Here is a 14,140-nt window from a genome sequence, read left to right as displayed (position 1 = left end):
TGAATGTGAGCTGCAGAGGATAGGGCAACGGGCTCCCACACAGGTTAGGCAGCTCAGCTTGGGTTGCCAACAGTTACAGCACCTCAAATATGCTGCTATGTAGCAGAATCTGCAAGATCCCTGATCTCAAATGCTCCACACATCTTGGGTGACTTCAGGAAGTCAGTTAATCTCCTGTGCTTCAATTTCCCTGTCTGTAACCCAAATACCTGTACTTCTCCACCTTACAAAGCTGTTGAGAAAACAAAGGTGTTAAAAGTCTGTGAGGTACTTAGATGAAGTAAGCAGGAGCTGTATAAATACTGAGAGTGGACTGCTGCCCAAGGCGTGCTCTGGGCCAGCAGCCCAGGCACCACCAGTTATGACAGCAGGACAAATTCCTTCCCACTTTCTTTTGGGATCCACTAAGCAAATGCTTCTATGAGTGAGATCTAGAAAGTGTTCAAAACTGCATTCATTTTCTATAGGGAACTGAGATCCTAAGTTCACCACACATTACAATTAGCTGACCTAGCATTCATGATACCTCAGTGTATTGAGCTAGAGTGACCCAATCACAATTTGTTAGAATTGTTCGGCTCCCACTCAACGATAAAATTTAAGGTTTTAGTGTGAAAGGTAGATGAGATACAAAATCCCTCATTCCAGAAAGGATGCTCACCTTAACTCCTCTTTCCCGTAGTAACTCGATCCCAACAGCATCTTTAAAGTTATAAGAAATCATTTCTTTCTGATCTTCCGACAAATAAATGTGACCATCTGTGAGGCATCCGTCAACAACGCAAACCAGCCATTTCACCTTGTGTAGAGCCTCTTTACCAAAATAGCCATATCTAGACAAAGAAGCTATCATTTTCAGGATGGAAGACTTAAACAATAAAATGCAACTCATTAATATAATTGTGATATTTAAAGCCAAGGAATCAGTTTTATGATTCTTGCTTCCTTTTACAAAAAGGAAGATTTCACATCTTGTCAGCTTTTAAAGTATACCCCATTCACAATCTGAATGAATTCATTTTCTCAAAACAAATAATATATTAATAAATGCAGCTCTGCCACAAATTTGCACATATTGTCCTTTTTATTCTCGTTTTAAAATCTTGCCCTGCCCCATCTGCTGCTCTGCCTTCTGCTCCCTGCCCCATCTGCTGCTGTGCTGCCTGGTCCCTTCCCAATCTATGTGTCACAAGTCCTTGTCAAAAGGTACAGACTGATGTAGCGAGTACACTGAGAACAAATGGTACCCACAGAAACTACTACATTGTAACCGCTACATCTACATCAGTGGCTCTTAACCTTTTTTGAACCAGGACCAAACATCAATGGCCAGTCCTGACCCAGTGAATAGTTTAAATAGAAAACAGCCCTCTGGCCCTGCTGGTGCCCCTCAATCCCAAACCACAGCCCCCCAAGCCCTGCTGGTGCCCTTCACTCCTGACTCACTGTCCCCCGCCACCAGCCTCCCAGCGTGTGGGGTGGGAAGTGTGTATATGGGTCATGGGGGGCATGTGCCCCCCATATTTGTGCAACCACAGCGGGCACGGGGCTGCACCCATTTCAGATCAACACGGGCCACTTCAGACCTCCACAGCCCAGCAGGTGGGACCCTGCACAGGAGGGCAAAGCGGGGCATCAAGACTCTGCTACCACTGCCGCTGAGACCCCTGCACCTGCTGCACTGCCAGTAGCTCAAGGAGTAACAAATGTGGGAAGCCGGGCTATCCTCACCTCCACCCACTGCCAACTGCTTGCTGGGCTGCAGCTCTACCTCATGCCATGGCCCAGCTGCTGCCACCGCTGCTCCCTTCAGGCTGCCCGCACTACCCGCCATCCCACATCCCTGCTGGGGTAGAGCTGTGGCCTGAGGGGAGCAGCGGCTGTGACACAGCAGCAGAGTACAGGGCAAGCAGCTGTCACTGGGACGACTTTCAGCCAATGATTAAAATTTTAGAACAGAGGGCAGCACCAGCTCAGCTGCTCTCAGATATAAGATGTGTGGAGATAAGGAAAGAAAGAGAGAGAGAGAGAGAGAGAGAGAGAGAGCGCGCACTGCTCAAGTATCTTTAAATTAGGCAACTTACTTCAAAAAAAAAGCATTATAATAATAAAAAATTGTTCTAAATTTTGTTCATAGTAACACAAACCTCCCTTTTTACCTCATCACTCTCTGTTCCGCAATAGGCCAATCGATGTCGACGTCTATGTCCACACTGAGCTCGGCACCCATTTCAAAGTAGTCCATTTTCCCAGCCTAAATAAAATTAAATCTCATTAGTTTTGTTTTCCATACTTTATTTTAGAAACTAATACAACAATGTTTTTGTGAGCTGTTGTGGGAAGGAGAGGTACTGACCTGGTGTGGAGGGAACAATTAATCTTATCCAGCCTAGGCTCACCCAGCCTGTGGCCACCACTGAAGATGCCGGACAGAGCAGATGGGCAGGGTCTCCGTGGAAACTGGCTTGAGACCCCTATGGCCAATACGCGCTCAGCTGGGCAGATAGGATGGGGCCGTGGGAGGGTGGGGATGGGCAGGAGCAGGATGAGCAGGGGCCAAGCTGGGGCCAATTGTTGGGAAGCAACAGCTCGGGGCTAGGGACCTGGGCAAAGCCACAATCCACTCCCCGCACACTCCTACCCATGGAATCGGTGCCTGGACAGGGATGTGCAGAGAGCTGTGCTTTCAGCTAAATATTCACTGCCCCGCAATCCCAGCCCTGGCCCCGGCTGCCCATCCCGCTCCTGGACGCTACTCCCTGCCCACCCACCCCAACTCCTTCCACCTGGCCAAATGTGCCCTGTTTGTGCCGGTCCTGGCCTGGGCTCCAGGCCTCTGCCTATCTTGTCCATCTGTCCACCCATTTGCCACCTGTCCACCTGCTTCATCCTGCACCCTCGGCAGTGGGTGTGGGGTGGACAGGCTGGGGTGTACAAACAGAGGGTCTGGGTCTAGCACTGGCAGCCAGAAGAAAGCTGAGTCCAGCCACTGCATCGACTTAGCCCTGCTGTGTGCCCCAGTGGGGTGGGACTGGCTGCATGTGCCATGGCCCAGCCTTCCCCCCATGCCTGGGCCAGGTAGGGCCGAGGGACCTGCCGTGGGCTGGATGAAATTCCTTGGTGGGCCAGATCTGGCTCACGGGCTGTATTTTTCCCACTATTGGAAAAGCACATCACAGACATGTTGAATGCTGTAGTCACTTTATTCATTATTGGCAGCCAGCAGTCTCAGGAGACCATGGGGACTGCACCTTTGGTAGCTTAGTGGATACCACTGCAGCTTCTTGAGTGGCTGAGGAGTCCAATGCATGACAGGCAAGTTGCACATACAAACTCAGTTGAGCTTGCACTGGCATGCCAAGTACTGTTTTCTCATCTGCCTTGGATGCCTCTTCTCTAGCTCAGTACTGACCCTCTCCATCTCGAAGTGATGTAAGCCCTGCTTCACAGCAGCTTTCCACTCACAATGGTCCTAAGTGATTGATTCCAAGCACTGGCCATTGATGCACAGCTCATGAAGGTTTTTCTTGCAGACATCAACAAAATGCAGTTTGGACTGTCCAAGTTGACATTTGCCAGTGGCCAGCTCACCGTCAACTATGTCCTTGGGGATTCAGTCATCACTCATATGGTTCACATGCCTTAACCAACAGAGGAGTCTCTGGCTCAGAAGCAAAAATATACTGGGTATCTTGGCCCGTTCCAGAACAGTGGAGTTGAAGATTCTGCCATGCCATTTTATGCCCAGGATACGGCGGAGACACTGAAGAAGGAGACTGTTCAGTTTTCTTTTTTCTTTGGCATAAGGAGTCCAAGTTTCACCGCCATAAAATAGAGAGGTGAGTACTCAAGTGCTGTAGACGGACATCTCTGTCGACAGAGTGAGCACTCTTTTTTTCCAAACTCCCTTTTGAAGTTTAGCCATGGCGTTGCTTGCCTTTCCAATGCAAGCATTAATTTTGGCTTCCAAGCCAAGATTTTGCAAGACAGTACCAAGTAAGTGAATTTTTCAACCACTTCCAGGCTTTCATCATTTATTCTAAATTCGGGAGGGGTGTCAAGTTGTTGCTCCACAACTATTGTCTTCTTCGGGCTAACGGTCAGACCAAAAACATCAAAAGCACAAGAAAGGCAATCTATGAGATTAAACAATGTTGATTCCATTAAGTCTCTTCGTGCAGAAAAACTGCAGGAGCATATTTAAAACTGATTTCAGTATAACTGCATCAGCTTAAATGGTAGGATAGACTTTTTTTAATTTGGGAATACCAGGCTCTCTTTCTGGCTATCTTTCTGCACAAGGAGGAAGTAACTTCAGCATGTGGACAAAGAGCACTTGGACCCCTTTCGAAAGGGGAATTAAAAAAAAAAAAATCAATTAGAATATTAGCTGTTGCCCTTTTTGAAATGACGCGGGAAGGCTTGGAGTCCACATCTTTAGGCACAACCCTACCAAAAATTAATGGGGATTAGGTCCCTAAATACCTTTAGCTAATGAACCTTAGTCGTCTCTTTGTACCTAGATTTCTCCAACTCTAACATGGGAGCATGGAATGAATACTGACCTACCTCAGGAGGTGTACTGAGTTTGAAAAATATGCTCGTTTTCTATAACATAAGGCACCCTAAAACTGAATGTTGTGCTCAGAAGAGTGCTCGCTGTACTTTTCTGAAAAATCATTTGGTACTTTGCAATTATTACAGAGTTTCCAACAGAGTTCACATAAAACATGACCTTTATATCAGTCACAGTACAAGTATGTTAGGAGTGTACTGACAGAATTGAAATTGGGCCAAACTAAGAAGGTCACAGACTGAACCTTATCCTTAAAAAACTGGAAAGAAAAGATAATAAATTTGGCAATTTTGTTTTTACTTCAAGAAAAGGTAGATTTTTTTTTAAAACTCTGAGCGCCACAAGGCTATGGCAGCAAACATACTGGTAGCAAGCACGGTTGACTTCCTCTTTAGTAAAAGCCATAGCCTCTTTCACACTGAATTTCTTCCTGTGTACCTTTTACAGTAACAGCACAGTATTGACATGAAAGTAAGAAAGTTACAGGGTGGCCTGGATTCTCTGTTGGGTTAACCTGCAGGCAAAGGAACCCAATTAAGGAACCTGGATCCAGTTCCTCCAGAGTCATCATTAGAATATTCCTAATATGTGCAATCTGGCTACAAGCTACGACTGTTTCTTGGAGATCATGGCAGATAGATCATCTCGTTTTTGATCGTCTTTTACACTGGAAGTTAATGTTAACGTATAGGAGATACAACAGTTCTACACCCACTGGTGACTTCATAACAGTAGGACACACCCCCACAGCATGGAAAATGTATCTACTTTGTTTGAAAGAAAGTAAAGTGATTTTGATTCCTGATGTTCTAGAAAGATTTTGTGCTTACACAGCACTTTAAAAGTGTTAATGAACTAGGCCCCTGCTAGAGGAGAGGGGGGCTGGCCTTCTGTGACTGAGGCTGGCACAACAGACAAGAATATTTTAAACTAAGACATTTGAGAAGGTTGTGCAAGACTCATTTGATCTACGTGCCTCCATAGCAGGACACCCCCTGTTGACCACATGACTCCTGCCCCCACTAGCTCCTCTGGGTTCCTTCCTTTTTTCTCACCTGCCAAGCCTTGATGGGGCTATATTAGTGTTAAGGAAGGCTGCCCCAGGGTCCCAGAGTGAGCCCTTGTTCACTTTATATTCCGTGCTGCTGATGACAATTCCACATGAAGGACACTAACATAAGTGTGCTCCAGCTAATGCCAGAGGATTAAACAATAATTGTTATACAGAATGAGTCACATCACACTGGAGTTTAAACCCTTGCTACTGGACATTGATTTTTATTACATAATCCAGTCAAATGCATGTACAGTTGCTAAAGCCAAAGGGTACAAGATGCATTACAGGAAAACAGAAGCACCAACCTGCAAGCAGCCACTCTCAATTATTTGTCTTGTAGCAAAGTAGAATGACCCATTTTCATATAGCTCTCCTGACCAATCCTGCCGCCGGCAGCGCTTTGCTGGATTCACGTTGTCAGGTTCCAAAACTTCACATAAGGTAAACAAATAAAAAAAGTCATTCACAAAGGGAAAAAAAATAAATACTTGTTCAAAGTCACTTCTTAGTTCAAATAAGCTGCTCTGTGAAATTAAGGACTTAACTGTGCCACAGGCTACTGTGATTACTGTCTCAGGGTCTCAGAAAGCACAGATCTTTTTAAGAATCACTGCACCGCCCATTCTTTGTTAGAAACATGGAATCATGAGATGGAGGAATACCTTGTATTTCTTGCACAGGAAGCTGAAAAAGTCTAATTCCAGCTTACAGAGGACACATTTCTCCCAGAAGTCTTCAGATGAAAAGCTGTTCTGTCACTCCTTCCCTTCCAATGAACTCACCAGGTCCTGACAGACAGCCCTTGCCTCTGTGAAAGATTGTTCTTTCCCCTAGCGCTGTTTTTGATACTTGGTAGAGCTGTTTTCCCCTAACCATCCAAAGGGAAGGAGGTAGGGGTGAAAATATCAACTTTGCATATCTTTAAAAGCAACGGTGTCCAAAAACACCTCCAATTTTCAAAACTGAAAAGGCAAAGAGGGGCATAATACATTATCTCCACTAGAGATCCCTGGAGCCTAACACAAGTCCATAGTGACTAACTACAGCAGCAAATATGACCAGAGTTCATCTAAGAGCAGAACTGGCTGTTTGGGACACACGACAGAGTAAACTACTACTTGCACTAAAGGCCTGAGGACGGTGCAGAGACGCACCATCCCAGCACTTCCCACATGAGAAAAATGAAATGAGGTTGGGGGCTTGAGTAGGATGACAATTCTGTAGGAAAATACCAGGCAAACATATAAGAGAAGAGCCCTTCTTACAAAAATTCTTATGAAGAATTCCTATGAACAAACCCAGCCAAAGAGATTTAATATTTAATAAGAGAACTAAGAGGCATGCATTTCCAGTGGTTAGAAATCACTATCCATCCACATGCGGAAATAACTGAGCAGGCTAAGTGCCAGGTTGGTTGGACTCCCACCAGAGTGGGAAGCAGAAACTGATTTGGCAACTGGAGGCTCTATTTAGTGACATTCAGTGATCATGCACGGTGGCTAGCACCATACCTGAGGTCCTAAGGACTCACAAGCAAGCTACAGGAGTATACGGGGAAATTTGTTGGAGCACTGTGCTCCAGGAAACAGCTTTGTGCGCAGCAGTACTGACATGGCAGAAATATGACTGATCAAGGATGAGGATGTTTGCAGAAGGAGGGGCCGGGTCTATGCATTCTGCAAAACAGGCATGCACAGAATGAAGTCACTATCAGCAACACTGAACCCTGAGAACATTGAACTTAAGAAAGTCAGTAACTACTTGTTAGGACACATCTAGTATGGCTTATAAATGATAATCCTTGGGTCATAATAGGTTAAATTAGGTAATGTAATGCAAAAGAGGAAAAATATAAACACCTAGGAAGAGAAATAACATTTGTCTGTTTTCAGTGTTTTAAGGCTAACTGGAAAGAGCCCTGTATTTGAACTGCAAACTATTCTTGTAAGCAGCCACTATCAGAAACACCACATTCCTGAAAAGCAGTTTTTCCTGCCCCTTAAGTTGCAGACACTGGTGAGTTCTCTCTCTTCTTCTTTAAATATTCCTTTTAACGAAAGGATTTTCTGGTTATACCTAAGCTCATTCTTCAGCATTCAAATCCTTTAAGAAATGTTTTGGTTAGAACCTGAAGCTTATTTTTCCACACTTGGTAGGCTGAGGAGACATTGGTTATTAGAGCAGGTACTGAATATCTAACACACATGGAGTTGTGGTACATGCACTGGCTCCACGTCACACCTAGACTAGATTTATCCCTTTATACATGTCCAGTAAATCAAGTAGGGCTGACAACTCCTGATCTCTACCTGGTACAGCTCTGAATCTCCTGGCTACCTAAAATACAATGTACGGAATTGTAAAATTCAGTCCATGATTTCAACGTTCCTGTTTTCTTTTTATAATATATTTTATTGGATCACAGGTCTATAGTTTTAGGATTACTCTGACCCTGCTCTAGAAGGATTTTGAGCATCCATGACTCCCACCAGAGGCAACGAAGTTTATGAGTAATGACCTACCTAAATTGTGGTGAGACAAAGGGTTTTTCATGGCCTGCTCTTGGCGCGCACGGCCAATTTTGGGGGCATTTCACAGCGGCCCTACCCCTCAGCACTGATCCGCAGAGAGGCCCCACCCCTCGGTGCTAACTGGCAGAGAGGCCCTGGCAGGGTGAGGAGGGACAAGGGGGCAGCTGCCATCTTGTCTGCTGCCCTTCATGCTGCCCCACCAGCCGGCACCTTCTCCTCCTGGTAGCAGGGACCACTGGCTCCTACTGAGAAGCCATCATTTTATTTATTTATTTTTGCAGACAATCCCAGATTTCGGAGTTTCCATAAAATCCGCAAAACCACAAATTAAGTAGGTCCCTAGTTAGGAGTGCTCACCTCCATGCAGAACTGGGACTTCACAACACAGTTAACATTTTAGATTCAAAGGTCTGAAAACATGTATTAAGATTGCAGATGAATGTGGATATTTGAGCAATATCTTACTACCCCTATACACATGCTCTCGGGAGCCACTCTAATTAAAACACCTGCAGCATCTCGTGTATTCAGTATCCTGCATTTCAAAATGGTGGCAGGGGCGCTTTACCTAAAGATGGGGGAACAAGTTTTGGCTAGGGAACAAGCTTGTTGAACAAGCTTTAGTTAAAGCGCCCCCATTGCCATTTTGAAAAGCAGGACGCTGAATACATGAGACTGCAGCACACTGGATTGAGTGTGCTACAACATGTTCTAATCAGAACGGGTCAGAACACTTGGAAAAGTGCCCTCAGTGGTGCAAAAGACACCAAATTAGTCTCCACAGAGACCAATGACTTCTATTTTAGTCACAGAATGAGCCCAATATGGGCACTGACGGTGTAAGCATCCAACGTCCTAACTCATCAACATGTGTCATACTCAAATGGAAGAACCTCTTTTACAAAAAGTTGATTCAGTTTCTCTCCATTCAGTGTTAGCTATGGTAACCAGGAGGTCAATTAAAAATACATCTTCATTTATGTTAGCGAATGCATGAAAACTAATATGAAAAATCCTAATGAAGACGAGGTAATTTAAAGCTTTTTTAAACAAGTTAGTCTTTACCTTCATTTGCTATAAACAAGCCTAGGGTTTACTTTGATTTGTTAATTCATCTTCAAGGAAAACTACTCTGCCTGCCCTAGTATTTAATTAATGTTAATCACTAAAACATAGTAAGAACACGTCTCTCTCTTCTCCCCACCCCTTCCTATAAAGAAAAGGTCATATGGTCATATCTACATGTCACTTGAATATCTAGCAAGAAACAAACTTAGCATTTAAGCCTAACCATGGTTACTTAATGATATTCACACTCTGAACTTTAAGTCATCCTAACAAAATTAAGATGAGACAAAAGATGAATATTAAAATAACAGTGTTCAAAGAGGGTGTGAAAGTGATTTGATTTCTGTGACTATGAAGTTTATGCATCTAAATGTCGCTTTAAGCATACATGAGAAAGAGGTAACATTTATTGTACTGGAAGCTTTATCAAGTTTAGTAATAACCAGAAACTTAAAAATATTACCTCCGTTTTTATTCTTATGCCATCTAAACTGATAGCGTTTCACAACAGAAAAGACAGACTCATAGCCTTCCTTTTGAATCATTCTTGCCACTTTTATGAGATGAGTGGGATGTAAACAGGGAGAAGTTGCTTGAATATTTCCTACGATATCAATCTCTAAAGAAGAAAAAATTAGAAAATGTGAAAAATTTGTTCTTATGAAATATTCCGTGCGTATAAAATAAAATATTTTCATGTGCCTGTTAACAATATTTACAAACATACGCAGTTCTAAAGACAATTATTTCTCTCTTCCCCAGTGATTTCAATAGAAATGAAGGGCACTCAACATCTTTCAGCTTTGGGCCTTAAGTCAAATAGAAACTGACATACCTGGATGATGACGAAGAAACTCTGCTATGGTTTCCAGAGAGCTAGAAGAGTCTTTAGATACTTCAGAACTTCTGCGATGAACTTTGGCACCAAACTGCTTTGCTACATTCTCAATTTCATCATGATCTGTGGAAACCCACACACTGTTGGCAGATAGAGAAATAATAAATAAATGTAAGAGTAAGCATTAACATTATTTTTCAGCTCCATCACCATAACATTAACCAGATGATTATTAGTTTTCCTCATGACTAGGGATCCTAGTATTCCATTTGCTGCAGAAATTGGAAAAGTGATTGGAAAAGCATACAGAATACATGTTTTCCCTGATCTACGGAAAGCACAGTGATGTCCCATGACATGCAGCGCCATTTCTGCTCTCGTATTTTTGCCACACGTTTTGCCTTTTGGACAATCAGTAGCAGGGGGGTCCACCACCCTCCTAAATACCACCATTGTTAAATAGTGCACTGCACCTGGAAAAAAAATTAAGATGCTAGGATTTTCTCACGGACTAAAAAGCTATTACCCGCAGCATAAGAATTTTTTTTAAAAATGCAATGCTATGATCAACTGTATACAAGAAAGTTAACTGGATTCAAAAACAGGTTTTTAAGCCAAGCTGCATTGCAATCTAACACCACGTGTTGCCTGAGGTACCATGCAGGTAGGAGTACAGTATAACCTGGATCATACATGTCCAAGTTGAGTCACAACCTGCTCATTCACAGCAGGTTACTGAATTAACAATCACTGAGCTGTTTGCTGCAACTTTGATGTCAAAAGATGCCACTTTTCCAATCAGCCACGAACGGCACATGCCCCCGGCGGCTGGGGGAACACAGTGACGATGGGAGCGTGGCAGCAATAACAGTGGAGCTCCCGCAGATGCCGCCAGCACCGACAGCAGTGGGGTGGTGGCAAGCACTATCCAGGGGTCAGCAACCAACCGCAGGCACCACCGGCAGTGTCAGCAGCAGCCAGTGGCTATCGCGGACTGCCTGCAGACACTGCCGGCAGTGGCAGCAGCAGGTTGGCAAGTGGCAACTGCCCACAGGCGCTGCCGACAATGTCGGTGGTGCCTTTTTATAGGAGGTGCATTGCCACTCTCAGGGGGTGCACATGCACCCTCGTGCACCAGCTACGCATTGCCCCTGCAATCAGCTGGATCTCATTAGCAGTGTCACATAGCTGATCAAAGAAGTAAGGTCAAAGTGCAGCAAACACCTGCAAGTCTCAGTAGTCCTGTGCAGCTGCTTTGCCATATATAGCTAAACCCTCAATTTTGAATGTATTGGTTTAGGAACACAACCCTACTAAGAATCCATTTTCTACTCTATTTTATGTCATTGTTTACTAATTTAAGGACACCTGGTAAGAGCTCATGGGGCTAAGGAGATGTTGAAATAAGAGTCCATTCATATCTGTTGGCACAGTTTTAGTTAGAAATGGCTTACAAAGGAAATGCAATGAAATAAAACAAATAGGCCATATCCAGTGTGAAGGTTAGTCAAGCAACAGACAATGGCACAGACTTTGGCACAAAAAAAAACCCTTCAATTCTGGTTTAGCAGGGTGGCAAGAATAAGGAAAGTCTGCAGAAGGAGGGGTTGGATCTATGTATTGTGCATAATGTTTGCAAAACTCATGGACCGGGCAAGGCCGCTACCATCAGTATCACACTGCACTATACAGTGTAATACTGCTCACCCTACACACAGCTCTGGTTATTACTCTGGTAATTTTTTCCACCTCAGACATCAGGGGATTCATATATATATTAAGGATGATGACAGTAGATCTGAGTCACAAGATACACCCATGTGAGTGGCTTTGCAGTCCTAACTGCTACTAAAACTGGGGGAAAAAACCCACCTTCTCTCAAACTAAACACACAAACCCCAGCCCTGTCAGTTTAAACTGTGTGTACATACATCTGCATTAAAATTATTTCAAGGACACTAGAAAACATCACATTTTTGTCTCAAAATGTTGTAGTTAGAAGTAAGATGAACCATGCGCTCTGTGTATGAAGGCAGCCAGCAGGTAGGAAACTAGCAAGCTGTTGAAACCACCATTCTGATATAACTAACCAGAGCAGGCATTGCAATGAACACTACTGGACTTGATTCAGAACTTTTCCAACTAAAAGTTTCTTGATTGGAGAATACCCATTTGTAAAAACCCTAACTCTAATAAGGCCAGATCAGAACAGAAGCCTGAACCTGGGGGTCAGACCCTTTACACAAGCAAGTACCCACAGCAGGTGGTGTGATCTACATGGGATGTCCCCAAACACATTCCTCCCACTGACATGCTTCCAAACTATGCCAGACAGCCTGTTTTGGAGCATCTTGCTGACCACTCTTGAGACGTTAATCTCTGGTGCGCTCGAAAGAAGCCACTAGCAATGACCTGGAGTGTCTAAACTGGTTCATTTCCAAATTTGGAGAGCGTATACAAAAGCAGGCAGGATGGAGGATGCGCCAAGAAATGTCATGGTGCAAGCTGGTGCTTTGGTGTAGACATGGCCTAAATACCCTCCCCACCAGACCACGGTAGGTTTTTTATTTATACAAAGTTTAAGTGCATGGGATTGTTCCATCCTAAGTGCAGGACTTTGCACTTGCCCTTGTTGAACCTCATGAGATTTCTTTTGGCTCAATCCTCCAATTTCTCTAGGTCACTCTGAATCCTCCACGTCTACTCCACCTTCCAACTTGGTATCATCTGCAAGCTTGCTGAGGGTACACACTATGCCATCTTCCAGATTCACTCATTAACTACATGATAATTATGTCACAGGAGTGGCAAGTTATCGTGAGCTTCATCACCCAGTCATGTGAAAATCACATTGCACATGGCCCGCCTAAATTTATTGCACAGTTCACCCACAATACACACTAACTGTGTGATACTTACATTGCAGGTATAACCAGGCTACATTTATTGCCCGATTCACCCATGCACTGCACAACATACGTGATGTGTGGCAAAGGCCAAACAGGCAGGATGGAGACCCTAACTCTGCCACAAGGTGCTCTAAGAGTCTGACAGGCAGGCGGTGACTACTGACTGCAGCATTGCCAGGTCTTCAATATGAAATGATCGTACTGGATGCTCAAAATTATCGTATTTGCTGAAAATCTATTGTACACTGAAAAATATGCAAATAAGTCTTATTTACTTTATATTGCTCACTGTAAGAGTAAGAACTGGATCAAAGCTGAAGCATTTCTTTATTTGGAGGCAAACAATCATAAGAAAGTGCTGACAGCTAACCCAAATGTGGGTTAAGACTCCCTGAGCGTGACTCAGGTTTTGCATATGCTGCATCAAGTAACTGCCTCAAAAGTCACTGTACATTTTTAACACTTTAACTATTACTGACTGTACATCGTACAAGGGTTGAAATTATTATACAGATAGGATAATCATTGTATACCTGGCAACATAGGGCTTAGCCAGCGGGGTGGGAGAGACCACTCTAGCAGCCCAGCCCCCTATGGAAGGTCCAGCACAGCCCTCCCGCATAGGATGGACAGAATGGACTCGCCCACCTGCGCGCATCAGTGCACACACCCAGCTAACAGGGAAAACAGTAGCTCGCGCTCGCGGGCTCCGCGCATGCGCATATCCAGATAATGAGGAGGGAGGGGGTGCTCGCGGCCTCCGCGCATGCGCACCTCTGGAAGACCTTGGCGTCGACGGCAGCCCGCAGCACCCAGGCCAGGAGGGGCAGGCCGGCCAGCGGTTTGATGTTCTTCAGCGGGATCCCTTTGCTGCCGCCCCGGGCCAGCACCAGCGCGGCCATGTGCCGCACCGGCTTCCCCGCCTCCACCCCCAGCGGGGAGCAGGGGCAGCTGCAGAAGCAGGCGCAGCTGCAGGAGCAAGCGGTGGAAGGCTCCATGGTGTCCCTGTAGCCACCTCGACCCGGCGCGACGTCCACTGCCACGTACGACCCCGCTCTCTCCATGCCTGCCGGCGAGGCAGGCATGAAAATGGTGTTCTGCGACTGCAGCTGTGGCGGGGGGGGAAAGGGAGGGGGGGCGGGGGGGGCCCCGGCCCAAAGG

The 14,140-nt window shown here is 44.9% G+C and overlaps 1 protein-coding gene across 1 annotated transcript in view; it reads right to left on the bottom strand.

Moving 5' to 3' along the window:
• CMAS (cytidine monophosphate N-acetylneuraminic acid synthetase) overlaps positions 1-14,113 on the bottom strand; it is a gene marked incomplete at its 3' end in the record, with an annotated part of 16,533 nt that extends 2,420 nt beyond the window's left edge. Inside the window, exons 1-6 of the mRNA XM_025208525.1 lie at positions 13,754-14,113; positions 10,068-10,210; positions 9,696-9,851; positions 5,939-6,063; positions 2,160-2,254; positions 662-833 (exon numbers count right to left, since the gene is read on the bottom strand). Coding sequence (XP_025064310.1) covers positions 662-833; positions 2,160-2,254; positions 5,939-6,063; positions 9,696-9,851; positions 10,068-10,210; positions 13,754-14,064 — 1,002 coding nt within the window. The remainder of the gene's footprint in view (positions 1-661; positions 834-2,159; positions 2,255-5,938; positions 6,064-9,695; positions 9,852-10,067; positions 10,211-13,753) is intronic.
• Positions 14,114-14,140: the final 27 nt, after the last annotated feature.

This window comes from Alligator sinensis, unplaced genomic scaffold, assembly GCF_000455745.1.
Source record: "Alligator sinensis unplaced genomic scaffold, ASM45574v1 scaffold517_1, whole genome shotgun sequence".
Lineage (NCBI taxonomy): Eukaryota > Metazoa > Chordata > Crocodylia > Alligatoridae > Alligator > Alligator sinensis.
The sequence above is the reverse complement of the archived record's forward strand: the minus strand, read 5'-3'. Positions and strand labels throughout refer to the sequence as shown.